Source organism: Zalophus californianus, chromosome X, assembly GCF_009762305.2.
Source record: "Zalophus californianus isolate mZalCal1 chromosome X, mZalCal1.pri.v2, whole genome shotgun sequence".
In the NCBI taxonomy this organism is placed as follows: domain Eukaryota; kingdom Metazoa; phylum Chordata; class Mammalia; order Carnivora; family Otariidae; genus Zalophus; species Zalophus californianus.
This window is the reverse complement of record NC_045612.1, coordinates 103,107,869-103,133,513: the sequence shown is the minus strand read 5'-3', so window position 1 is coordinate 103,133,513 and position 25,645 is coordinate 103,107,869. Positions and strand designations below refer to the sequence as shown.

The 25,645-nt window shown below is 37.8% G+C and overlaps 1 protein-coding gene across 12 annotated transcripts in view; it reads right to left on the bottom strand.

Moving 5' to 3' along the window:
• TAB3 (TGF-beta activated kinase 1 (MAP3K7) binding protein 3) overlaps positions 1 to 25,645 on the bottom strand; it is an 88,332-nt gene that overhangs the window by 6,175 nt on the left and 56,512 nt on the right. For 6 of the 12 annotated variants that reach the window (XM_027608273.2, XM_027608275.2, XM_027608271.2 and 3 more), the window contains 6 exons: positions 23,980 to 24,171; positions 18,027 to 19,482; positions 16,770 to 16,930; positions 11,016 to 11,109; positions 8,090 to 8,173; positions 2,144 to 2,245 (listed from right to left, as the gene is read on the bottom strand). In XM_027608273.2, coding sequence (XP_027464074.1) covers positions 2,144 to 2,245; positions 8,090 to 8,173; positions 11,016 to 11,109; positions 16,770 to 16,930; positions 18,027 to 19,482; positions 23,980 to 24,081 — 1,999 coding nt within the window. In that variant the 5' untranslated portion in view covers positions 24,082 to 24,171. Of the gene's footprint in view, positions 1 to 2,143; positions 2,246 to 8,089; positions 8,174 to 11,015; positions 11,110 to 16,769; positions 16,931 to 18,026; positions 19,483 to 23,979; positions 24,172 to 24,274; positions 24,292 to 25,645 lie in introns of those variants that run through there. The other 6 variants (XM_027608276.2, XM_035725574.1, XM_035725575.1 and 3 more) reach the window with 6 other exon arrangements.

Here is a 25,645-nt window from a genome sequence, read left to right as displayed (position 1 = left end):
CTCCACGCCACTCCCAGAAAAGGTCCTCTCTCATACAATACTCTTTGGTTTTCAGGGCATTTTGTTCTCCTAAAAGGTAAACACTTAAACCATATTGCTGTTGGTTTTTAATAAACAGGCTCTGAAAACTCACTTTTATACTTTTCTAGAGCAGGCAACTTTTTACTTCATGAAGTGTAACTCCAAACCTAGCCTTAAATTTTATTTTCTAAACTCCATAAATACCTGCACAACCTATTTTAACATAACTAATACAGGATACTTGGGGCTCCTCTTCATTGTCTAATACTGTACACAAAGTAAAAACAATTTCCCCTATATCCTTCGGAGTTCTTGCCTGAGACCTGCCCTATAATAAAAGACAGACTAACAAGAGAAGAAACCAAGTTCATTAACATGTGTACCTCACACACACAGGGCAGAGACCTAGGAAAACTAACTCCCCAAAGGGGGCCAAGCTGCCACTTAACATACCATCTACAGCTAAAGACAAAAGAAAGATGCTGGGGGCAGGGCAGGGGAAGCCAGTTATGGAAGATCTACCTAGATTTAAGTCAGTTCCCTTCTCCACTGATCCAATTCTCTTTTGATTTAGTCACAAGGCTCTCTGGGAGGGGCAGGGAAACACTTCTAGGTGGAGACTACTTTTATCAATGTAGATGTTCCTTACTCAAGGGTAACTTGTACTCCGTTGTCAGGGCCGCTCCAGCCTTCGCAGTCCCTCAGAGTAACCCTTCCTTGTGCCAAAGAGGCGTGTGTGGTGGGGGCATGTTTTCTCCTTCAGGGCCGGGATGATTTAACTTGGAATCAAGTCACTCTGAAGTAACTTATCAAAAAAGTTTTCAAGGCACCTAATTTACAATTATTGTTGGTAAGACACTGCTCATTTCATCACAGGGAAGTACTGTTTAAATAGAAGCCTCTAAGGGCGCCTGGGTGGCTCAGTCGTTGGGCGTCTGCCTTCGGCTCAGGTCATGATCCCGGGGTCTTGGGATCGAGCCCCGCATCGGGCTCCCTGCTCAGCGGGAAGCCTGCTTCTCCCTCTCCCACTCCCCCTGCTTGTGTTCCTGCTCTCAAATAAATTGAAGCCTCTAAAACCCAAAAGACATTTTAGATGTCCCTTTTCATTTGATTGACAGTTGTAAAATCTTGTCTTTTTATGGACTGTTTAAATAACAAAATATTTCAAGCCTCATAGGAAAAAAAACCTTAAAACATGCATATTTATACACAAAGGAAAAGTGAAGTCAATATGTTTTTCCTTTAAGACTATTTTTAGGGGCGCCTGGCTGACTCAGTCAGAAGAGCATGCCACTCTTGATCTTGGGGTCATGAGTTAAAGCCCCACGTTGGGTGTAGAGATTCCTAAAAAAAAAAAAAAAAAGACTTAAAAGACTATTTTTAAATGGGTTAATAGGCCAGATTTCCATAAAAATAATCATCAAAAACATCACAAATCAACAGTTTCACCAATATTGTTTATATTACACAGTCATACTTACATAAACTCAAATATAAACAGTATTTTTAGAACCCTTATTTCAACTGAATCCCAGGGTAAAACTCAAGAAGCATTAGAAAATTGCAGTGAGAAGTTGTAAAATCCCGAATTTCAAGTTATTTCTTTAATTACTTGGCCTTGCTTTCTAGAAGCTATTATTAGAGCAATCTGTCCAATATGGTGACTACTGGCCACTTGAAATGTGACCAGTGTGAACTGAGATGTGCTCTAAGTGTAAAATGTACACCAGATTTCAAGGATGTTGTACGAAATAAAGAATGTAAAATATCTGGCTAGTTTATATTGACTTCATATTGAAACAGTAATACTTTGCAATATGCTAGGTGAAATATTTTATGTATCTGCCTTGTATTATATTTCTATTGGACAGCACAGCCTTAGAAACTCAGTTAAGAGAATAATTTTTTTTTTAAGTAATCTCTACACCCAACAAGGGGCTCAAACTCAAAAATCCCAAGATCAAGAGTCGCACACTCCACCAATTGAGCCAGCCAGTCACTTGGAGAGAGTAATTTTTTTAAAGGGCGGGGGGGGAAGGCAGCCTTTACTTGTGGTAACTCTACATGGGCTAACATGTGTCTTTGGACTTTGTGCACAAAATCCGGACACACAAGTACAAACCCTCAGCAGCTGCTGCCTGGGTGTCATGGACGTCTGCCTGTACTTTGGAGGTCACGCTAATTCTTCGGGCTTTCCTCTCAATTGTGCAAGGGTCTGACGAATCTGCATGAAAAGAAGCAAAGCCAGGAGAAAAGGGATTAAAGCCATCCATGAGAAGAGTGGACAGGCTCCCCAGGATCTCCCATGGGACATGGACGGTTGCCTGTTTACCCTTTCTATTGCTTCATGTTCCCTTTAGTTCTCCTGTGAGGGTAAGTGCCATTTTTAATACTGCTTTTACAACCTATACAGAACAGTGTTCTTAGAACTTTTTCCATCCTCTACATTTACTTGGAATCAATGCCTAATTTCACCAGTTGCCCCACTTCCCAGTGCAAACTCAGTGATGGTAATTAAATGTCAATGTAAGGGCAAACTGTGGAAGATGATACTTTAGCAACTGCCTTAGTAAGCAACAGTTATTAGAAAACCAGAGGTTGAAAGTACATGATGTGTAAGGCTAGCCAAAGAATCCATTAAAATAATATAAAACTATAATACACCATAATTAAATAAAACTATAGTACATCATAATTAAAGAGTAGGAGTAGCAGTAACTGAAAAAATCAGAACTCAATATGGGCTGCAGGTATCCCGATTTTTTGCTAGAATTTTGTTTCTATTAATTTATACATTATTAGTAAGTAGTCCTTTCTTTCTATTAAGACTTGGTATCATTTGCCCTTAAGAACAAAGAAAGATCTTGTATTTTCTGATCCGTTCTGAGCCCACAGAAGTAATCCCCTAGGACAATCCACCTTTGGAAATCACTGCTCCAGAATTCTAAGCATGGTGCCTCGGTACTTAAACACTCTGTTATCAGAGTAAACAAAAGCAGAGTAAATGGTCTCCTTAGGCTCCAAAGAGTAAGTTCTATTTCTTAAATTTGTAAAGCACTTTTATAGTGTCACATACTTACTCTCACAGACTCTTAACAACAGCCCTGTAAAATACACAAACTATTAAGTATTTGGACTGATCGCCTTTCTGGTGCACAGACTAGATCCGAACAAGGTCAGGTGGCCAAAACTACCCAGACACACGCTCCAGTAGTGGGACACCAAGGCCAATGCTCTCACTACTGTGTTACCAATGACAGCTTGGGGAGGACTTGGCTGAGTCCCCCGAGGAGCTGACATGCACACTGCACTGCTTCAATACAAAGGTCAGTCCAAAAAGGTTTCTGGGTCTCCCTCTTTTTCCTTCTGTTTCTTTTTCTTACTCTTTCCTTTTTATCACCATACTTCAGACAAACATCCTTATTCCACTTGGATTTACCATATATGTCTGTAATAACTCCAAGGCATTTATTCTAACCAATAAACCAATTCTACCAGTTATTTATACTTTATCTTAAGTAATACTGCAAGAAAATCTACATTAAGCTACATTTTTTTAGAAGAGGCCAATTTAGTTAAAAAATCTGCAAATGCTTAGAAGAAAACAAATTTGACTTCCTAGAGAAAATCAAATAGCTTTTAGGAATGTAATGAAAAGCCTTCTTAAGGAATTGTAGCATTAAGTTCTACTGATAAATTTTAATAGAGGTGAAAGGTTTAAAAATTATAAGGGTTACATAATACTATTTTATACTCTCACCAACAGTATATATAATGAAAGCTCAACTGGATTTCTATAGTAGAGATTCATTTATAGTGAAGATGTTAGTTCTCTAGTCTACTCAAAACTGTATAGGTAGACGATATGCTGCCTGGGGGAGGAGTCCTGTCTTAACTTTGTAGCATCAAGCGTCTATCTACATAATCCATCTACATACTGAGCATTTGCTACATAATTTAAAAGTTGGTTGTAATTGGAATTTAATTACAGCTAACTCTGAGGGACTATCCAATTATCAGCTTTAGCAAAATTTGTTTGAATTCAAAGTGCCATAGAATAGAGCTTTTTTTGTATAGAAGTACTTGTAGAGAGCCCGCTGAAGCTTGATATTACAGCGTCCTAATAATGCAAGCTCTGCACCGTTCCTAGCTGAGCCAAACGCCAGCTCCCCACCTCAAATACATGGTGTTGGTCTCAAAGACAGCAGGCAGAGTGACCGTCTGCCACCCCAATGTCACCACTGCTAGAACACGGAGTATATGGGCTCCTGGCAGCTGATCTATCCCATTACCTCAAGAAATTGTCCTTTTATTTCTGAGTTTTCAAGGTAAAACTTACACAATGAAATACACAAACCACATGTGTTGCCATTTGAGGAGTTTTGGCAAATGCATATACACCTGAATAACCCAAATCCCGATCAAGACATTCTCATTAGCCCATAAAATCCTCCCATGCCTTTTCCCAGTTAATCCCCAACCTCTAGAGCTGTTATCCCAGAGATAACAGCTGTTCTGGGTTTTTTTTTTGACATAAATATATAGCTTATGAGATGCATATAAACAATCATACAGTATTCATTGTTTTGTGTTTTAATTCTTGCAGCATCATGTCCTTGAGGTTGGTCAATGTTGTGTTTAACAGTAGTTGATTTGTACTGCTCAGTAGTATTCCATGATTTGAACATATCAATTTGTTTATCCATTCATCTGTTGATGGCCTCTTGGTATGTTCCCAAGTTTTTGGTTATTTTGAATAAAAATGCTATGAATCTTCTAATACAAATCATTTTGTGGACATAGGCTTTAAATTCTTTTGATTAAGTCTATAGAAGGCGAACTGATAAGCTACCGGGCAGGTGAATGAATGTTTGGTTTCATAAGAAATGGTCACCCCATCTTAAACTTTTATCAGAAATGTGTTAAGAATTCTGTTTGTTCTACATCCTCATTAATGTTTCATACCATCATTATTCAGGAATCTCAGGATTTTAATTTGCCTTTTCTTAAGGTCTATTCAAGTTGAGCACTTTCATGTACTTACTGGCCATTTATATGTATTTTTTTGTCAAGTGTCAACTCAAATGTTTTGACCTTTTTAAAATTGGATTGTCCTTTTATTACTGTGTTATAGAAGTTCTTTATATATTCTAGGTACCAGGTTGGGTTTTTTTGTTTGTTTGTTTTTTACCAGATATGTTTTCAAATATTTTCTCCCAGCCCCCTGGCTTGCCTTTTCACTTTCTTAATAGTGTCTCTTGATGAGTAGAAGTGTTGAATTTTAATGAAGGCTCATGTACCAACCGTTCTGGGTCCTAAAAATTCTAAGCTAAACCCAAGTTGCAAGGATATTTTATGTTTTGCTCTGGAAGCTCTAGAATTTAGCTCAACACGTAAATGTGTATGACCTATCTCAGATTTTTGTGTATAGTAGGAGGTAAGAATCAAAACTGGTAATTTTTCCATATGGTTATCTAGTTCTTCCAGCACTGATTGCTCCAGCGACTTTCCCTTCTCCATTGGTTGCTTTGGTCAAGAATTTGGCAGTGTTAAGTGAGGGTCTATATCTGGGCTATTTATAAAGCTACAGTCATTTCTCTATCTACTTTTTATCCCTATGTCAATAACACACCATGATGACTGTAGCTTTAGAGTAAGTCCTAAGGTTAGTTAGGGCAAAACTTCCAACTTCCTTCTTTTTACAGATGATTTTGGATATTCTTTGTACAAACAAGGGGAAAAATAAGTTTCCCAATTTTTATTTAATTGCAAACATGGTGTATTACTCTCATTCCTTTTGGCAACGTTTTGTAGTTTTCAGCCTATACTGCTGGTTACATTTATTCATAAGTGTAATGTGTTTTTTGATGGTTTTGTAATTCTCTTTTTAATTTCGTTAAGTTGTTTGCTTAGTATATAGAAATATGGTTCTTGTATACTGACCTTCCATCCCAAGACCTTGTTAAAGTCACTGATTAGTTCTAATAGTTGTTTCTTTACCTTAGGTTGTCTTTGCAAATAACCATGTTAGTTGGAATGGCTGCTGACTTAAGTCAGATGCTTTCCCTGCATCTAGTAAAATGATAATGAGCTTTTTCTCCTTTGATTGATAGTACATTCCTAAGCTAAAACAAACTTGGTCATGATATATTATTCTATTTATTGTGAATATTAAGGATTTTTTTGCTTTAAGTGCAGGAGAGTTAGTGATCTGTAATTCTGTTTTCTTTTTTGGGGGGGTGGTGAGTAGGTAATCCTTTTATCAATTTTGAAATCAGGGCTCTGCTGACTCCATAAGACCAAAAAAAAAAAAAAAAAGGTTGGGGGGGGGAGCTTTCCTTCTTCTCCTGTTTTCTCAAAGATTTTGTGTAAGAGTGGTAGGATCTCTTAAATGTGTCACAGTATTCACCAACCAGTGCAATCATCTGGATTTGGAGTTTTCTTTCTGGGAAAATTTTTAAGATAATGGATTCAATTTCTTTAATAGATATACAGCTATTATTAGGTCTATATCATCTCGTTTTCAGTTTGAGTAGATGCGTCCATTTCACATCAAGTGCCGAGTTTACTGGCATAAAGATGTTCATCACATTTTCTTATTTTAATGGGTTTTTGATAATTTGTGTTAAGTTTTACTTATCTTTACATCTCCTTGACTTTGTTCTTCTTTCCTAGCTTAAGGTGGAATTTTAGGTCACTGATTATTAAACTTCAGGTCTTGTGTATTTACAAATTTCTTTGTAAGCACTGCATAAATTCTGTGTAAGTAAAGAATCTGACCTTGCCTAAAAATGGGTCTAGCTTTAATCCCTAGCTCCTGGGAGATAACCACAAAAATCTTGACATTTCCCAAGTGATCGGAGGGTCTTTCTTATTTACAGTGGGCCCTTTGGACCATACCTGAGAGTTTATGTTAATGAGATGGCTCATGGTAGACACACTGTCTGCTCATCAACTGGCTCCTCTAGGTTCAGGTTAACAACTTCTCAACATACTCCCTTAAATAGGGTGATTCTTTTATAACAGCCCTTAATCAATTATCTCTTGGATTAGTAATAGGTAGTGCTTCTTTAGTAGACACTCAGGCAACATCAAGTTTAAAGACTCCTGTATTATTAATCCAAATGGTTAAAGTGATCAGTGATACATAACTCTATCACTTTCAGCTTGAAGCGGCCAAATCTAATACTTGGAAGTCATCCACTAAGATTCTTATGTGTATTATTCTTAGGAATCATACTATTTTAAACGCGGATCAGATGAAACACCTATGGTAGTAGTAGTATTGCACTGCAACCTCTAAAGCAAATACTTAAAATACCTAGAAAACTGTTCAACTAAAATTTAGGTGACAGACTTTATATATTACCTAAGGAGTAGTAACTCTGACAAGATTTTAACATGTTTCACCCTTAAGTTGCTTAAAGCAAAATGGATTAAGATAGGAAATGCATACTTCAGCTCAGTCTTGAGAGCTATATAAAAGAACATGAGCCTTGAGTAAGAATGGGACAGAAAAAATTTATCTAAATTCATTGAAGATGTAAATTTAATTCAAATTAGTTTTTTAAGACACTGAAATGCCAATTAAACAGTGGTAACATTATTTAATAGAGCCAAAAGTGATGCCTCCAAATCTTGGTTACAGAGGATTTATTTTGTCTTTCATGAAAACACACCTAGTCCCTATCTAATTATTATTATGTTCACCTGTTGGGCACACAAGGATTCTTCTGTGACCTGCCAATTTAACATTCTAACTTAAGACCTTTAAAGTTCTCATTATTTTATAAGAATTATCTTTTAGGATTACAGTTATTACAGAGGTAAGTAAATTTATAATGTTAGCTATAAAGTTCTTTTTAAAAAATTAAATTGTATATCCCATTTAATTACCTTTGACAATAATTCCATGAGTTACTAATTTTAGTGCTTTTCAAAGTATGGTTAACTTTTTTTATGCTGAACAAGTTAGTATCTCTAATGGAAATTTCTTCAGTTACAGAGGTGAACTCTCAAAGAATTCTGATATTTATTTCTATGATGTTTATGGCATTTCCCTACTCACCTTTTTTAGATGGCTTTGGTGGTACAACTGGGCCAGGTTCTATGTTGTCATAAAAATTATTCATGGCTTTTGGATCAAAGTTTCCTATAAAGAAAATAAAATCACCATGCATTTAAGGCTCTTTCTCCTATTTGACTTTTTTGTTAAAGAATATACAAAAAAATCTAAAAAGGGAAACTGCTTTCCAGGGTTTCAAAACTCCTATCACCTTCCCACTGAAAATGTTTTTCTTGATCACTGTGAGAAAAGACGCAAGCAAACTACCACATCAGTGTTGGCCTATAAACTATCACTTGAAGGAATATTTTTCTAACTGCAAAGCTAGTCTCTTTCAGCAGGATTATGTACGTGGCACACTTAGGGAGGTAAATGAGGAAGAGAAATTAAAGGATGGCTGAACTATTTCATGTCATTCATAATTTACCTTAAAAAGTTATCCATTATAAATTCAACAGTGGAAGAAGTCAAACATACAAAGATGAATCCAGTTAGTTATAAGAGCAGCAGCTCACAGATTCCTATCTTCAAGAACTGGAGAATACTGAATGTTGTCTACAGATTTAACAAAGATGGTAAGGTGCCAATTTCAGAATGATAAATAAAATGATCCCTGAGAATTTTGTCTTGCCACAAAATTTTCAACTCTCTTAAACAGTTCACTCCTTGGCCTCATGTCGATTTCAGTCCCAATTCCTGCCATGACTCCTCTAAGGTGGGTTCTGAGACAGTGGCAACCTTAGGTCCTACCTTCACTTCTGTGAACCTATCACTGTAATCGGCTTGTTCTGCACAATTCCAATTAAGCATTGTAACTACGTATGCTATCAGGTACTACTAGTTCAAATATATTAGATGTCTTGATTTCTAGACATTATCTCTCCCCCCACAAAGTTTTCCTCACTGAAACCAACAATAAACCTGCTTTTCAGCAAACCAAATAATGATCTGCATCTAGATCCATTCTCTCACTTCAAAGTTTACATTGGAATTCAGTATAAAATTTTTCCAGAGTGTGGAAGAGTAGAATTCGGTATAAAATGGACATATATGGACCCCTTATGAAAGGAGATTTAGAAATACTTAGGCACCAAAAAAAGCTCTTTGTTGCCCAATGGAGACCAAAAACACAGCTCTTTGCATATAAAACTTTAATAGTGGTTTCCCTTGCAGGTCCTATTACAAATGCTTTTATCCATTTGGAAGATAATGAAAGCCACAGTGCTGTAAGAGGTTGCATATGTATTTCTTCAATTACTTAAGTTACAGCTGATGTTTTAATTTCTAGATCTCATAAGGCTTACTATAAATACCCTAACCAAATGTTTGTGTGTTTTGCTTTAAAAAACACCCAAGCAAAAACTGATACAGTCTTCCAATACACTAATAATAATCTATATCACCCCTCCATGATGCAGAGCTCCACTGCTTCAAGCTACGAGTCTCTACAGGGACCACCTTCTGAACTGGCTGGACTGCTCAACTTTCACATTCAAATTCGCTTCCATTTAGATTGGTGGGCATCTTTTAGGTTCCCCTGCTTCTGTTAAAGTTAGCTCATTGCCATTTTTAGTCAAGATTTATTATATACTCTCAAAATAGAGTAGAAGCTCTCTTAGCTGCCATAATTGAAAACAGTAAGTGGTGGTAATGGGAGAGGCTGAATGAAACAGACCTTTTGAGAAAAATTACTTGTCAACTTCAGTGTTGGACCAAGACTTTTTTTTTTTTAAACATGTGTCCAATGAAGTTCTATACTGTCTTTCTTACATAAACTACACCTGTGATGGACTACAGGGGCAGTGGGCAAACTTTTTCTTATGTATAGGTCCAGAAAATCAACAATTTTACGCTTTGTGGACCTGTAATAGTCTGTTGCAAGCCCTCAACAGTGCTGGTGAAGCAAAAAAGCAGACCCAGACAATATGTGAACAAATGGGCATGACTATATTCGACTAAAACTACAAAAAGAGCCAGCAGGCTAGTTCACTGAACCCTAAGTTCTACAATTTTATTTTGAATAAAAGAACAGAATCCTCTTAGATTTTTGTGATTTATCCCCTTAACCCTTTCCAGTTTTCACCCGTATCTAATTCACAGACCATCCCCCCCAACCGCACCTTTTTGTTTTTTTGGTTTTTTTATGGGAAGAACAGCTCCTCCTGCATTCTTGTCAGCCTAATAAACATTACAGAAATAGAGTAACTGGCATATACAGGTTAGGGAACAGGTACAACTAACTCTCACTGAGGGGACAATTCAATTGCTAGGAGCAATAGTACTTGAACATGCCAGTATGTGGCCCCCCTAGTCAGCAGTGTGCAGCAGCTGTGGACAGGGTCAGAGTATTTTACAGGGGAAATGAAGAAGAGCTCTAACCTGGTGAGCTGGGTAAATGAAAGTTAAGAGAGCTTCTACTGTAGTACAATTCTATAAGAACGTTAAAAACAAAACAAAACCAAAAAAAGCCAAACAAAAAAACCCATTCTCCAAAAAGTCTGAGATATACGTGGATGTTTTCATGCTATATAAAAATGGCATACAGAATTTATTTTAAAAGTGATAAATCTGATATTGATACGTGATTCCCTATTTTTACAGCTACTTTTGATGATTATCACATCAATCTAGTAAGTTTTATAATTAAGACCCATCAATACAAAATCTTCACAGTAAATGACCAGAACAAGGTAAATGCAGAGTAACAACATAGAGCAGTCTAAATGACAAAAAATTAATGATGGAATTGCCAAAGTAAAACTATTTTTGATCCCCCAAATCTATGACCATGGGGTGGAGGGATCTCTTGAATAGGATCATAATGGATAAAAACTCTCTCTTAAATCTGTAAAACCAAAAATGATTGCTATTTAAGCAGCTTAAAACACCACACTATTACTTATGGTTTACCAAATAATCAAGTCTATACCTCTAGATTGAAGGAGGTCAACTTCTTTCAGTGTACAGTCAACATTTATCTGGAGTTGTCTGTTCATGCTTCTCAATCTTGTCATTTCCTCAGGCTAGTAAGAAAGGACCCAAAATAGCAATTGTGGGAAAGTCATTATCAAGCCCAACATTTAAGAACTGCTATTCATGTTAATAGTTCTGATTGGTTATTACCAACAATATGGCCTTAGTCTATAAGAGGGCATGTATAAAGAAGTCCTAAACGTTTTAAAGGAACAGTCAGGTAAAATGGGGACATCAGTATGGCCACATAAACACAAAATCTGCATAAAACGTGGCAAGCTACAGTACTAGACTATGTCTTATACAAAATACCATTTTAATCACAGAGCACTAAAAATATTTTACTTCTATGTTTTCATGGTAAGGGAATCTATGAGAATCAATCTGTAAAATAAGCAATGTCCGTGATTTTAGTGTTGTCCAGGCTTGAAAAAATAATACTAAGTGTCAGGCACTGTGTTTACCAGAGGTCTCATTCTTTCCTCAAAACATCTTTCAAGGCAAGTAGTAGTAATGTCGCTAATTTATACATGAGGAAGCTGATTCACCCGGAGTGCATGTAATCTTCCCAAGATTATAAAACACAGTGATTGGTAGAACCAGGATTTAGATCAAAGGAAGCACTCTATTACATGAAAATTTCACAAATGGATCCCATTCTTCCTCCAACTTTGTTTCCTTGTTCCTTGATTTCAAGCCCAGTCTACCTATCCTTAGGCGTTTTAGAGGCATACATGAGACACTGAAATGTACAGAATGCCCTATTCTTCAGTTAAAGTTTTTTGGAAGGCTTTACATCCCCTGACCGTCTAGATTTCTTTACTATTTATATATTTATAATATACACACACACACACACACACAGAGTAACAAAATTAAGAGTTTGAATTCCAGAGGCATGGATACTGAAGCTTTCAGCACAGCCCAGATATTAACTCAGTTACTGATATGCTTTCAACTATACGAAGTAAAAGATAAATATGTGCTATGACAGAATAAAATCCTCTTCTGTTAAAAACCTGTATTTTTCTACAAACTATGTTAATACAAGAGCAAAGAAAAAGCAAAAAGGTTCTTAATTCACAATAATGCAAGCTCTTACGCTTTTAGGACACGTTATCAGAATAACTGGGACTGCCCCTTATATTAGCAAGCATGAAACATTTAAAATAAGTGATGATGTAATGTATGGTGATTACCATAACATAAAATAAGTGATAGAATACAGTAAGAACTACAGTCCCTTAGAATGCTACAGGAACACAAAAGTCATTCAGAAATATTTATTAGGGATTGCTTTCCTTTTTTCCTATCTGAAAAATTATGGGACATTACCATGTAAAATGCTTACACCTTGTTTACCAGGCAATATCAAAAGGGCTTAAAATATACCTCAGCATTTATACTAAAAATAAAGCACTTGTCCAGGGGTTTCAAAGATACTGTCTTCCTAGGAATATGTAAAAGAACCCATTCTCCGTAGAATCATAATGGGAAAATTACCTAAAGGAGCTGATTCTTCCTATGTATTGGGGCGGGGGGTGTTTTAGTCACAGTGGTCCTAAATAGTGAAGCTCTAGAACTAAGTATGGAAGGACTGTAATACACTTTATAGTCTAGAGACTACAGCACATTTGCTTATAACAAGAGATCTAGTCAACAACATCATTTCCAAAGACAGGAGAACCACTGGAATTTACTAAAAGAATAGTTTATCTGTAAGCTTCTTATGTCCTTTTTCATAGTTTCTGACTAAACCAAGGTAAAAAAAAAATTCGGAAAAGTCAGTACCATGTGCCAAAAAGTACACTGCCTTTTCAGGGAAGAGGGGTTTCAAGATCGGCTGTGTGTAATTTAGAGCTGTTTGTAAAAGATCTGACATTTCAAAGTGAAAAATTCTAAGCTTTTTTCAAAAGGTGGCAAAACTACCTTAAGTCAACTGAGCACTTTAAGAAGTTGTATCACAGAGACCCAGTCGAAGACCACTGTTGTTGTTTAGTGGCTTGGCCCTAATTATGCATCTGAGACTAACGTGGGTTATTCCAAAAACCCACTTAGAACAAGACAAATGACAGGAAAAACTTGACTGAGGGGGTAATGGGCATCTCTCAGCTTAATCCAATCTTATTTATCTTTCAAGGTTTAACTTAAATGTCCCCCTCTGCCATGAAACTGTCTCATCTTTGAACCCTATCGGCAAAAAAGCTAACATTTCTATCTCAAAACTCTGAAAGTACTTAACATCCTTACCATTTAACTGGCCAACACTTCTGATTTAATGTCAATTTACATGAACTTTTCTCTCTCTCTCTCTCTCTCTCTCTCTCTCTCACAAATACATACAGGTTCACAGACACACATCTATCCTTTCACATACAGATCTCTTTATGTGACGACCTCTTCGACAGCACTTAACACAGGGCTTTGGGAACAGCAGATTACGGCCATCTTGCACTTCTGCCCTCCTTAGATTATTTCACTGGTGCTCTAAGCTTCTACAGCTGGTAACTAATGTGCATTTCAATCTCATGAGGCACACACTTTTTTTTTAATACACGGCTTGATAAGAAATGTGAAAACTTGAAGGTAGAAATATATGCTTAATAGCAAAAAACAGTCCATTCTCTATCATGTTATCCTACATGCGAGTGGGACAAAGATAAAGACAGCCATTTTACTGAGCACCTAACTCCATGCCAGGCACTTTACATATATTGTTTTCATCTTGACAACAATATTAAAATATACTTCTTAGAATTCCCATTTATAGATAGGGAAAATCAAATGCAGATAAGTTAGATACAGCCAGTGACTGCCAGAACTATTCTGCCTCCAGAGCCTATGTGGGCACTTTTTTTTGTTAAGATTTATTTATTTTAGAGGCAGCAAGTGGGAGAGCTTGGGGGAGAGGGACAGAGGGAGAGGAAGAGCGAGAATCTCCAGCAGACTCCTCGCTGAGCATGGAGTCCGATGTGGGGCTCGATCCTACCACCCTGAGATCATGACATGAGCAAAAATGAAGAGTCGACTGCTTAACTGACTGAGCCACCCAGGCGCCCCTTATGTGAGCATTCTTTACAACTATGTCATGGCACCTCGAATGAGCCTCTATCAACAAAAGAGAATTCTGACAAAATGTTTTACTTCTGGATTAATTTCCTACATAATATACTTTATATGTTATGCATACACCTAAGACTAAATCTAAATTTTGCAAAAACAGTTCGTGGGTGTGTGGGTGTGTGCGTGTGTGTGTATCTCAAGCAGGTTTTTCCAGTGTTGTCCAACCAACATTAGTAAGAATACTATTTATTGGGGACCGCACAAATTATGGATATTATCTTATTTAATCCCATGAGATAGGTACTCACAGATACTATAGGTAAGAAAACAAGCAAAGAAAGTTACTTCTCCAAGGATATATGAGTAACAGGTAAGTAGCAGGAGGATTCAAATTCACATCTGAATAGAGGCCCTGTCTGAACCTCCACGTAGAACTGTCCGTCCCTCAGCCATGCATTGCTAATAGTCCTTCATTTTACTCTAGGCCTGGCAGCAGAAACACAAGGGAATCAAACAAATTTCTTATCTCTCAAATATTGTCACCCATATGGGCTATCAATTTCTGAAGCTGGGTGATGGCTACACAGGGGGTTCACTCCACTCTTCTTTCTTTTTTTAAGTAACGCATCAATAAAAGTGCTCATCTAAAATCTGGATTTTTTTTGAAGCACTAACCTGTTACCTTTGACAGTTCTCTACTTTCCAACACAACAAAAAAAATCAACAGGGCTCATTTTAGCAGAAATTACCACACAGCAAGAGGTTACTAAACCAAACTTATTTGGTTAAGTTAGGGTAAATGACTTTTATGCTAAGAAAATCTGTTTATGCTCCATAAGTACCTAAAAGATTCTAAAGCGCCCAACCACCAGGGTAGATTCCTATGTGGGTTATGTTCTTCAATATCTCCCCCAATCAGAGAATTCAATTAAGATTTCAAGTGGAGAAAACAATGAGAAACTTATTACCACCTTTCAGTTAAAGATAGCTTTGTGATTTTCTAAGTGTTTTAAGTAAAACCCTCCCTCCATTCTTACTTCTAATACTGACTATATTTAGGAATTTCATCAATATTAGAAAAAATTTCATCAGGTTACTAAATATGTCTGTTTATCAATAATTTCCTTCTGAAAAACTCCACTGGTTCCCCATTACCAGCAGAATGACGTTCAAACACCTCACCCTCAAGGTCTAAACCCCAATCGGCAGATGCACACTAACCTGTTAAGACATCAGAAATCTCAGCTTAAGTGTAAGACCTATATTTGCTGCCTCCTGAAAGTCTGTCTCTGTCTTAACTTCACACCTTCATTATCTCCATGTTCTTTTCCCTCCTTTTCTCCCTTCTTTTCCCTTCTAAAATGCCCTCCCCTTTCCCCTATGCCTATACAGCAACACTATGCTGTTTAGAGCAGCGGGTCCTCACCCTTTTCCCCTTCACTCTATTAACCTTACGAAAGTCAGATGAAAACTGTAGACATGCATCCATACTGCACATAATTTCAGAAGTTCACAGATTGCCTTTGAAGCCATGAGCCTCCATTAAAAACTTATCTACGAAGGCGGAGCTGCAGACATGCTGTCTGCAAGAGGCATGACATACATGCTCACTTCTCCAAACCTGTAAATGCTGAGAAATTACCCTCCGTTGAGAGAGGTCAGGAAAATAAGGAATGGCTCCAAAGACAAAGTAAAGGGTGAGGTGAAGCCCTGAAGAATACACACGACTTACCCATGAAGAGCTTCAGGAGGGCATTCCAGCAGAAGAAATGCACTGAGTACATAGACGGACTAGTTGATGTACGAGTTCTCTCATTACCCGTGAGCATTACCAGCACTTACCACACTGAATTCTAATTATCTGTCCATGGGTCTATTTCTCTCACTAGCAGGTATGCACTAAGCACCCAGCGCAGGACCACATTCATAAACTCAACAAGGACTGCTGCACCAATAAATGTCAAAAGGTGAAGTGATAGGTCGGATCACAGAAAGCTTGTATTGTCACGCGATTTTAGGAGACTGGTTTCAAAACGTTCTGAAGAGTTTAACATTTTTTAGAACTCATAAATAGTACTTAGTATGTTAAGAATATATTATCCAAATCTTTTCGTTAGGGCAGTTTCGATTAGGACCACTGTCAATACTGTTACCTTCGTTCCTACAATTATTTATACTTAACAAAATTGCTCTGCCTTAAAATGCTCTACAGGGCACACTTGCCCAGATTCATACCGATATCGTTCTAACTCCTCTGAATCAATGTACTTAATAACTTTTAAATCTTTGGAATTTATAAGTACATTATATGCTTAAAAAATGAACATATGAGGAAAAAAATATAAAATGCTCGGGCAGGGTGCACTTTTCTATTTTGACAGAAAGCAATTCACAGTAAATGAGATGCCATACCTTCGTTATAACTGTCAGTTATTTGACAATACTGATGAACCTATGGAATTCACACATGTGAGAAGACATAAAAGCATCGAATTATGGTGATGAGAACAACCGAAGGTGAAAGTCTCTCATCCATTGTGGAAAAAACGAAAAGACCCTGCCAGGAACAGAACCTAAAAGAAAAACACATGCCCTGGACAGCCATCCTCCCCAGTTTCCTGTCCACGCAGGCCAACAGAGGACTTACCGTGGGGACCGCAGTGGTGCAGCTGACCCTTCTGAGCCGTCTCTGCATCAGGTCATGCTCCATACTGTTAACTTCAGCCTTCAACCGCTCTAGCTCCTCTTTCTCAAGTTTCAACTGCTTGGCTAACCTCTCCATCCTTGCTCGCTGATGTAACAGCAAAGCTATAGTGTTACAGAGAGAGTCATTGCAGAGGGTAACATTGAACAAGTGACTGGGAAACTTCTATATGCACTGCTAATGCATAAAATACTCAAAAGAAACCCTGTCCTCCATTTTGAGTTGGCATTTACTCTTGTATCTTGCTAATGCTATTTTGCTTTAATTTGGCTCTTGTAACTGCTGCCAAAATGACGTCACCTGTACGTCCCTCTTGCTCTGTTGGCCTCTCTTTCCCTAAGATTGTCTTTTTAACTGCACCTGTGTAGGTTTTAAACCGGTTTAATACCAGGCATGTCGAACTACAGTCATAATTACTACTCTTATATAATGAAAGAATATGAAATTCTCAGATACCTTGAAATCTGAATAGACTTTTAAAAAAATTCTGTCCTTTTGGGCACCTGGGTGGCTCAGTTGGTTAAGCGACTGCCTTCGGCTCAGGTCATGATCCTGGAGTCCCTGGATCAAGTCCCACATCGGGCTCCCTGCTGAGTAGGGAGTCTGCTTCTCCCTCTGACCCTCCCCCATCTCATGTGCTCTCTCTCTCTCATTCTCTCTCTCTCAAATAAATAAAATCTTAAAAAAAATTTTTGTCCTTTTAGTTAGGTCCACTATTAACTAATCCACCATTAGTCTTCATCACCAATCCCACTTATAAATATACATCACTTAAAAATATGTATCACTTACAAACATTACACCCTCCAGGCCAATCTCATTAGAAATAGGATTCAAATTCCTTAACCGTGATAAACTTTAGCCCACCCGCTATGAATCTCCTTCCCCACTCTGTGGTCTGCTTTTTGACAGTATCAATTTCACCTGTCTATGCTTTTGTCCCAATGAGTGTTATTCCTAAAAACAGCCTTCTTAGGTCACTATTATCATGCTTATATTTTCATATTTTAAAACAAAGTCTGTAGAGAACTCTGAAGCACTGACCCTATTTTTTTTCTAACCCTATTCTTGGTAGCGATGCTATTGCCCAATATTTAATAAATACTAACCATTTAATTAAAACTAAACAGCTAATATAAATTTATTTTGAAAAAGCCACCTCAGCACAAAGATTAAATTTCATAAAAGGGCAAAAATTACCTTGCGTATAGGCATAGTCATCTGATCCAGAACTAGAACTCCTCTGGTATTTATGGCTTCCCTTTTCTCCCCCAGAGCCTGGTACCACTGAAATGGGCTGAATAGGTTCTGGCGCAGCAGAACGTTCTTCTTGGTCCACTAAATTTAAAAGATTTTCAGTCATTGCTCGACCTACAGTAATTTTAAAAACTGTTGTTGGGTTTGGTATCACTCGAGGAGATGGTGATGGAGCACATGAAGGTCCGGTTGGCTGTGTATATGTAATGTACACAGGATTAACACTAAATGGAGGTTTTGGTTGACTGGATATCCCTCTCGAAGGAGAACTTGAAGGTGGTGTGGTGGCTGTGTACAGTGAGTGCTGATTCCGTGGAGACGGCTGATTACTGATAGGTGAAGGGCTCCTGTTCATTGCTGTCCCAGGTCTTTGAGAGGGTTCAACTGTAATTTCTATCTTCTTCATGGATCCTTTGGGTAAGCTAGATGTTGTGTATGGGAGATAAGATACTGAATGGCTTCCCTGTTTCTGATAGCTAGGAGGTCCTTGTTGATATGGATGGGGTGGAGTAGTTGAAGGACTAGGAGGCATAAAGACGTGGGAACTTGGGTGGCCCAGCTGGGAAGGTTGCACTTGATGCTGTGGAGAGCTGAAGGGTGAAGGACATTGAGAAGGAGGTGGTGAATGGTAAGCAGGTTGAGGAATCTGCTGCTGTTTGGGAGAATACTGAGAAGGCTGATAGTTCTGTTGATGTGGATAAACAGGTAAAGGCCGTTGGCTATAGTGAGCCACTGGGCCCTGTGGTGAGGACTGCCATGGTGTAGTCTGAGGAGTTTGTCTTCCCGATGAACTCTGAGATGTCTGTCTAATATAAATAGAACCAGGAGACCCATAGAGATTGCTTGGAATTTGTGGAAGAATTTGTAAAGCTCTTGGTACAGTCTGTCCAGAAGGGAGGTTCTGGGATACTGTAACAGTAATCGGATTTGTGCTATACCGAGGTATGTGCATGTATGAAGGAGGTGGCGGCGGCGAAGGCCCTTGCATAGCAGACGGATTCATTCCTGTTGGCATGGAAGATGGTTGCTGAGGTGGCTGCGAAGGAGGAGTGGCTGCACTTCTGTTCTGTTCATTCATAAAAAATGGATTGTAGTTTGGAGTAGCAGCCACAACAGCTGGAGCAGAGTGTGGTTCCTGAACTAAACATATCAGCTGTTTACTTGCTGCATGCTGTGGATCAATATGTCCATCACTTGAGCTATGTACCAGTGTTCGACCCCCGTTAAGTTGTGCCCCATCTCCTGGGTGGTAGCTACTAGGAGAATGGATACCCAGATTAATATGCAAAAGGCGATTTCTATTCATCCTGTTGTCATCTGGACTATGGTATTCCATATATAAGTATTTGCTACTCTCCTGGGAAAGGGCTCGGCAACAGGCTTCAAGATTGTTGTTGTTCTAGGGGAGAAAAATGGTAAAATTAATACTGACAAAATGAACAAATCTTAATTGAAGTCAAGCTTTGCAGGTTATGCAAAGACGACTGTCATAAAATAAGTAGAGAACAGCATCTTAAGCACGAACAGCTTCATAGTCACCTACCCTGACAAGGAGATCCCAAACAATTCATACTGTTTCACAGACATTTAGTTCCTATGACTGGTACTCCTGCTACTGCTACACAAATGGAAAGCACCCACTAATGAACAGTGTGACTCAACTCCAAGTCTTCTGAGTGCAAATCCAGGACTCATTTTAGGTCTGATGCATCTCAACAAATTAACATGTTGGGCCAATCTTGGATTCACCACAATGCTCTAACATATAAGTTAAAGCAATATTCATCATTAATATTTAATCTGAAAAACATGGGGGCGCCTGGGTGGCTCAGTCGGTTAAGCGGCTGCCTTCGGCTCAGGTCACGATCCCAGGGTCCTGCTTGGGCTCCCTGCTCGGCGGGAAGCCTGCTTCTCCCTCTCCCACTCCCCCTACTTGTGTTCCTGCTCTTGCTCTCTCTCTCTCTGTCAAATACATAAATAAAATCTTTAAAATAAATACATTAATAAACAAACTGAAAAACATGAAAATAACCATGCTTTAGTTTTCGAAAGGCACTGAAACCACAAAAGGAGAAAAATTATAATAAAATTCCTAGAGTCAAAACAATAAAAATTCTAAAGCAGCCTTTTAACCAAATTTATCCCTATTATAATTTCAACTATCATTAGGAAAGATTAAGCTAAACAAAGAAATCAGTAAAAACAAGCACACTTTTTGAACTATGGTTCCACAACTTGGCCAAAGTTAAGGCTATTTAACAGAAAACCAGGTCTCGACTGCCTTAATGAAATTCACTCACACTCCCAGTCTCAACATTTTTTACCCACTGAAAAGTAGCTTGGTCAACTTTCAAATCATTGTAGGATTTGAATTTTTTGAGTCACTACACCTACACTCAAAGATGGTAATACCAGAGTGACATTTTAGATACTCCAACAATAATCAACTAATGAAGGAAGTTCTTTTTAATTTGAAAATTATAAGGTAGTTTTCCATTAAAATACAAAATTCTGAACTATTTTATTAGCCTAAAGCACTATTATCCATTGCCCTTGGAATAAAATTTCTCAATTTCTGTGACTTTCTCTGTAGTTCATAAATAGACAGATAAGCACATACATACCTACTATTGCATACTGATTTTAGGAAAAAGCACAGTTTATATAAAAATGAAAGGAAACACTTCTACTTCTGCTGAGAAGCAAATAAGGTTAAAACTAAAACAGAACATACAATGCTGTAATTTTAGAGCTGGAAGAACTTTTAGGGTTCATCTATTCCAACTCAACTCATTTACAGATGAGGAAAGAGATGCCCAAAGAGTTACATGGCTTGAGAACAAGCACTTAACTAGTTAACAGAGGACAGCCAGTTCTAGATTCTCCGTCTCCTACTCCCACTGCTGTTTCGACTATAACACAGTAATTTCACGGGAGAGGATGTCAGGCCAAAAGTAAATTGCTATACTAAAGCTTTAAGAAGTAAACAAAGATTCAGTTAAGCAAACCTTTGCAAAATGAATTCTCAGAAATTTAAAGAATTAGCTTCATCAAAACTCCATACATAACCTGTATCTGTTGCCTTATATAAAGCTTTGATACTAAAATTCTGAGTCATAGAGAAAAGCAATTGCTGAAATTTAAGAAGAAAATTGTTAAAACTCAAAGTATGGCCTTTCTAAAAGTCCTACTTAAAAATCACTGTGATCAAGGAAGAGAAGCTAGGTATTAAGCAAATTTGGATCCAAAGGATTTAAACTGCCTACTAGAAAATGACACTGACAGATATCTGAAAGAGAAGAATATGTAAGAAAAGTGAAAATAAAGTATCTCTGCAATTGGACTGAAAGGAGAACAAAAATCAGTCCGTTTTATATGAAATCTAAAGCAGTCGTGGATACTTCACTATTTGACATTTGTATCAACGCTGCTGAAATTTCATGTTTTCTACAGTGAATTAGGGAGCCTGAACAATATCCTCACACAAAGACCCCAATTCACAATGATACAAAGTTGGTTTGTCAGCCTATTCAAATGAATGCCTATAGTAACAAGGTAAGTAAATTTTCACATGAAGAAAAAATTGAAACCAGCAATACAAAGTATTTTAAGTATTATTTTTATGAAATCATTTTTAAAAGAATACCACCAAAATAGATTCAAATGTTATCTTTAACCTGCAGAATGCCTTCAAAAGAAAAAAAATGGATACAAAATTTTCCAAATAGTAAATATAAATAAAGAAATCAAAATCAGTTAGTTGGATAAAGAGGTCAGAATTCTTTTCTCTTTCAGGCGCCTGGGTGGCTCAGTCGGTTGAGCGACTGCCTTCGGCTCAGGTCATCATCCTGGAGTCCCGGGATCGAGTCCCGCATCGGGCTCCCTGCTCAGCGGGGAGTCTGCTTCTCCCTCTGACCCTCCCCCCTCCCATGTGCTCTCTCTCTCTCTCTCTCTCTCTCATTCTCGCTCTCTCAAATAAATAAAATCTTTAAAAAAAAATTCTTTTCTCTTTCTTTTTTCTTTTTCTTAAGTAGACTCCATGTCCAATGTGGGACTTGAACTCATGACCCTGAGATCAAGAGTTGGATGTTCTACCGACTGAGCCAGCCAGGTGCCCCAAGAGGTGAGAATTAAACAAACAAACAAACAAACAGAAACCATATATAAACTCTTGAAAAGATCAAGGCAAAAAAAAAAAAAAATCATACTCCTAAAAAGTGACCCTAAATTGAGAGATGACAGGTCCAGAGAGAGAGGCTTTAAGACTGTATATTAAATGTAAACTACTGAGTCTTTAAATGCAAACAGAAAAACTTTTCAGAGCCACTCAGTGGTAGTAAGTCCCCATACCAATAAATTCTATTAATCCCAAAGGAACAAAGAAGAGAAAGACTTGGGTCAATGTAAATTAGCAACAAATATTCATTAAGCTCAATTTAAAGTTCATTCCTTCAGTTTAGTGTGATAAAGACAGCCATGAAAAAATACAGGTGATAAAGGGATAAATTAAATTTGGAAAAAACAAAGTCAGAGATGGGGGATAGGTGGTAAGGATAGGTAAGGAAGGTGACTGCTAGGAAATGGTTTTAGCTAAGAGCCTCACTCATGCTTGGTTTTACTCCAGTGGGAAGCACCTTTGCTCTACCAGAGACCAAAATGCAGCTGAAGTAAAGAACAGAAATTCAGACTGGGAATGTGTGTTTGAAAAAACAAAAAGCAAGCTATAATACAAAAACTGTAAGCCCGAAGGTCTAGACCTAGTAGAAGGGCTAGGAAGCACCTCTTTTACCACAATTGTTCTGTTCTATTTGTAATTAACCTCCACTGTATATAGGCTTAGGTGATAACCTGAGCCGCTCACACTGCAGTAAGGTAGAATTTGAACTGACTGTAGTGTGAGGAAGTCCAGTGGGCAAGACAAAGGTGCTGTACCCAAAAGTGAACCAAAGAGGGAAATGCTGTAACCCAAAACACACTGAGACCCTGTGGAGGATGATGCAAAATTCAACAAGGGAAGCATTAGGCCGGTTTCTCTCTTGTCCCTTGAATGGGAAAACACATTCTACCCAATATTAAAGATACATTTCACTACAAGACAACCAAACCAAAGGAATATGATTAAACTAGAGAAAGTGGCCTTATACTTAAAATTACCTATCAGTAAGCATTTATCAACCAGAAAAACAGTAAGAAAGGGACTGGACTCTATACACTTTAAAAAATAGGCCTGGGGCGCCTGGGTGGCTCAGTCATTAAGCGTCTGCCTTCGGCTCAGGTCATGATCCCAGGGTCCTGGGATCGAGCCCTACCATCGGGCTCCCTGCTCAGCGGGAAGTCTGCTTCTCCCTCTCCCATTCCCCCTGCTTATGTTCCCTCTCTCGCTCTCTCTGTCAAATAAATAAAAAAAATATTAAAAATAAATAAAAATAAAAAATAGGCCCAAAAGTATATAGCCTAAAAAGTTTTGATAAATCTGAGATTCAAAATTCAAATCTAAGGATTTGGGGACTGATCAAACAACTCTAAAAATGTAAAAAGTGAAATACGAACATAATCAGTTTTCATTTTGCTACATGCCTTTTTTTCCCCCCCAAATCAGTGGTTCTCAAGGGGGTAGGTTTTGCCTCCCGTAAGATATTTAGCAATGTGTGGAGACATTTTTGGTTGTCACAACTGCAAGAGTGCTATTGGCATCTAGTGGTAGAGACCAGGAATGCTGCTAAACAGCCTACAATGTACAAGGCAGGGCCCCACAACAAAGATTACCCAGCCCAAAATGTCAACAGCACCATGGTTGTGAAATCCTGCTCTAAGTATCTCCTACTGCCCTCCACATAGACAAAAAAACTTAAGGAGAACTGTAGCTTAATAGCACTATCATTGCTGGGTAATCTACCTGTAACATGCACTGAGACACAACACCCTCTGGAATCTCCGGGAAACGTTGTCGGAGGTCATGGAGAACCTGCATATCAAGCTGTGGAGTGCTCTGCGCCATGCCAGAACAAATGGTGGTCAAGTATCTGTTAGGAAACTGATGCTAACCGGCCTTCCAATAGTAATGATCTTCCAACACCGCATTCATTTTCTATTAAAAGAAATCAAAGTTAATCACTATGTTTGTACACCTAAAACTCATGTAACATTGTGTGTCAACAATAATTCAATAAGGTACGGTTCAATTTACTTACATATTTCACTTTATTCAAATAGAAATGATCACTATGTTAAAATGGAGAGTTGTAAAATTGACAGATTCAACTTAGCCAGACTTTTCTGATATAATATAGCCAATCCCTGGTTTAGAAACAAAAAAAAGCCAAAAAACATCTGAAAACCTGTTTCATTTTAATGGCTTAAAAAATAAAGCAGCAGCTAGATTAAAACTACAGAGTATTACTATTTGGCAAAAATATTTTGCTAGCCTTGAGAAATGCTACTTATGTATAATCACTCATATTTTCCCAAGGTCTATCACATCACTCCCCTAAAGCACAGTGATCATTTTGATGTCCGAAATAATAAGAAAAGAAGGACTTGATGATAACACCACAAAGCATTACCTGTCCTGTCTTACATCCTACTTGTACTCTGAGGCCAAAAGATTTGAATTTGAAGTATGAGTAAGGGAAACCCAAAGTCTGAAGGAAATAACTTAGCGAACAAAAATGGAAACTTAGAATCCTTTGTTTTTAACCACGATGCTTTGCTGGAGGTAAGGTGGGGGATGGACTAAATGAGAAATGGGAATTAAGGATGGCACTTGTGATGAGCACTAGATGTTGTATAAGTGATGGATAACTAGATTCTACTCCTGAAACCAATACTACACTATATGTGAACTAACTTGAATGTAAACAAAATCTTGGAAGAAAAAGAAATTCATTAATTAAAAAGATCATGCTGCTGACCCATCATTAGCCAGACCTACATAGCTAGGCTTTCACTTATTTCTGATGCCACTGACAGAGGTGCTAAGATGGCAGGATTTAAGGGTACAGTTTGAGTGTAGAAAATTAACATCCAATCTCACCGGCACTACTCAAGTTGAGCACCCACATATAAATAAGGCAACTAGTGAAATAATGAATTCATAAATTCACTGGCAGCACCAAGGGTCAATGAACTGATACGTGTTTTAATACAGCTGACCTTTGAATGACATAGGGGTTATGGGCACCAATCCCAGTGCAGTCGAAAATCCGTATTTAAGTTCTGACTCCCCCAAAACTTAACTAACAGCATACTGTTGACCTTACTGATAACATAAACAGTCGATTAATACATATTTTGTATGTTAAATGATGTATTATATACTGTACTCTTACAATAGAGTAAATTAGAGAAAAAATATTACGAAAATCATAAGAAAAAAACGTTTATAGCACTGTACTGTATTTATTTTTAAAAATCTGCATATAAGTGGACCCATACAGTTCCAACCTATGTTGTTCAAGGGTTCAACTGCACATATTTCCCATTTTTTTAAAGGGGGAAAACGTAGTGTATACCATACAACCTCATAATTTCTGCTGTGTTCATTCACTAGATGGTCAAATATT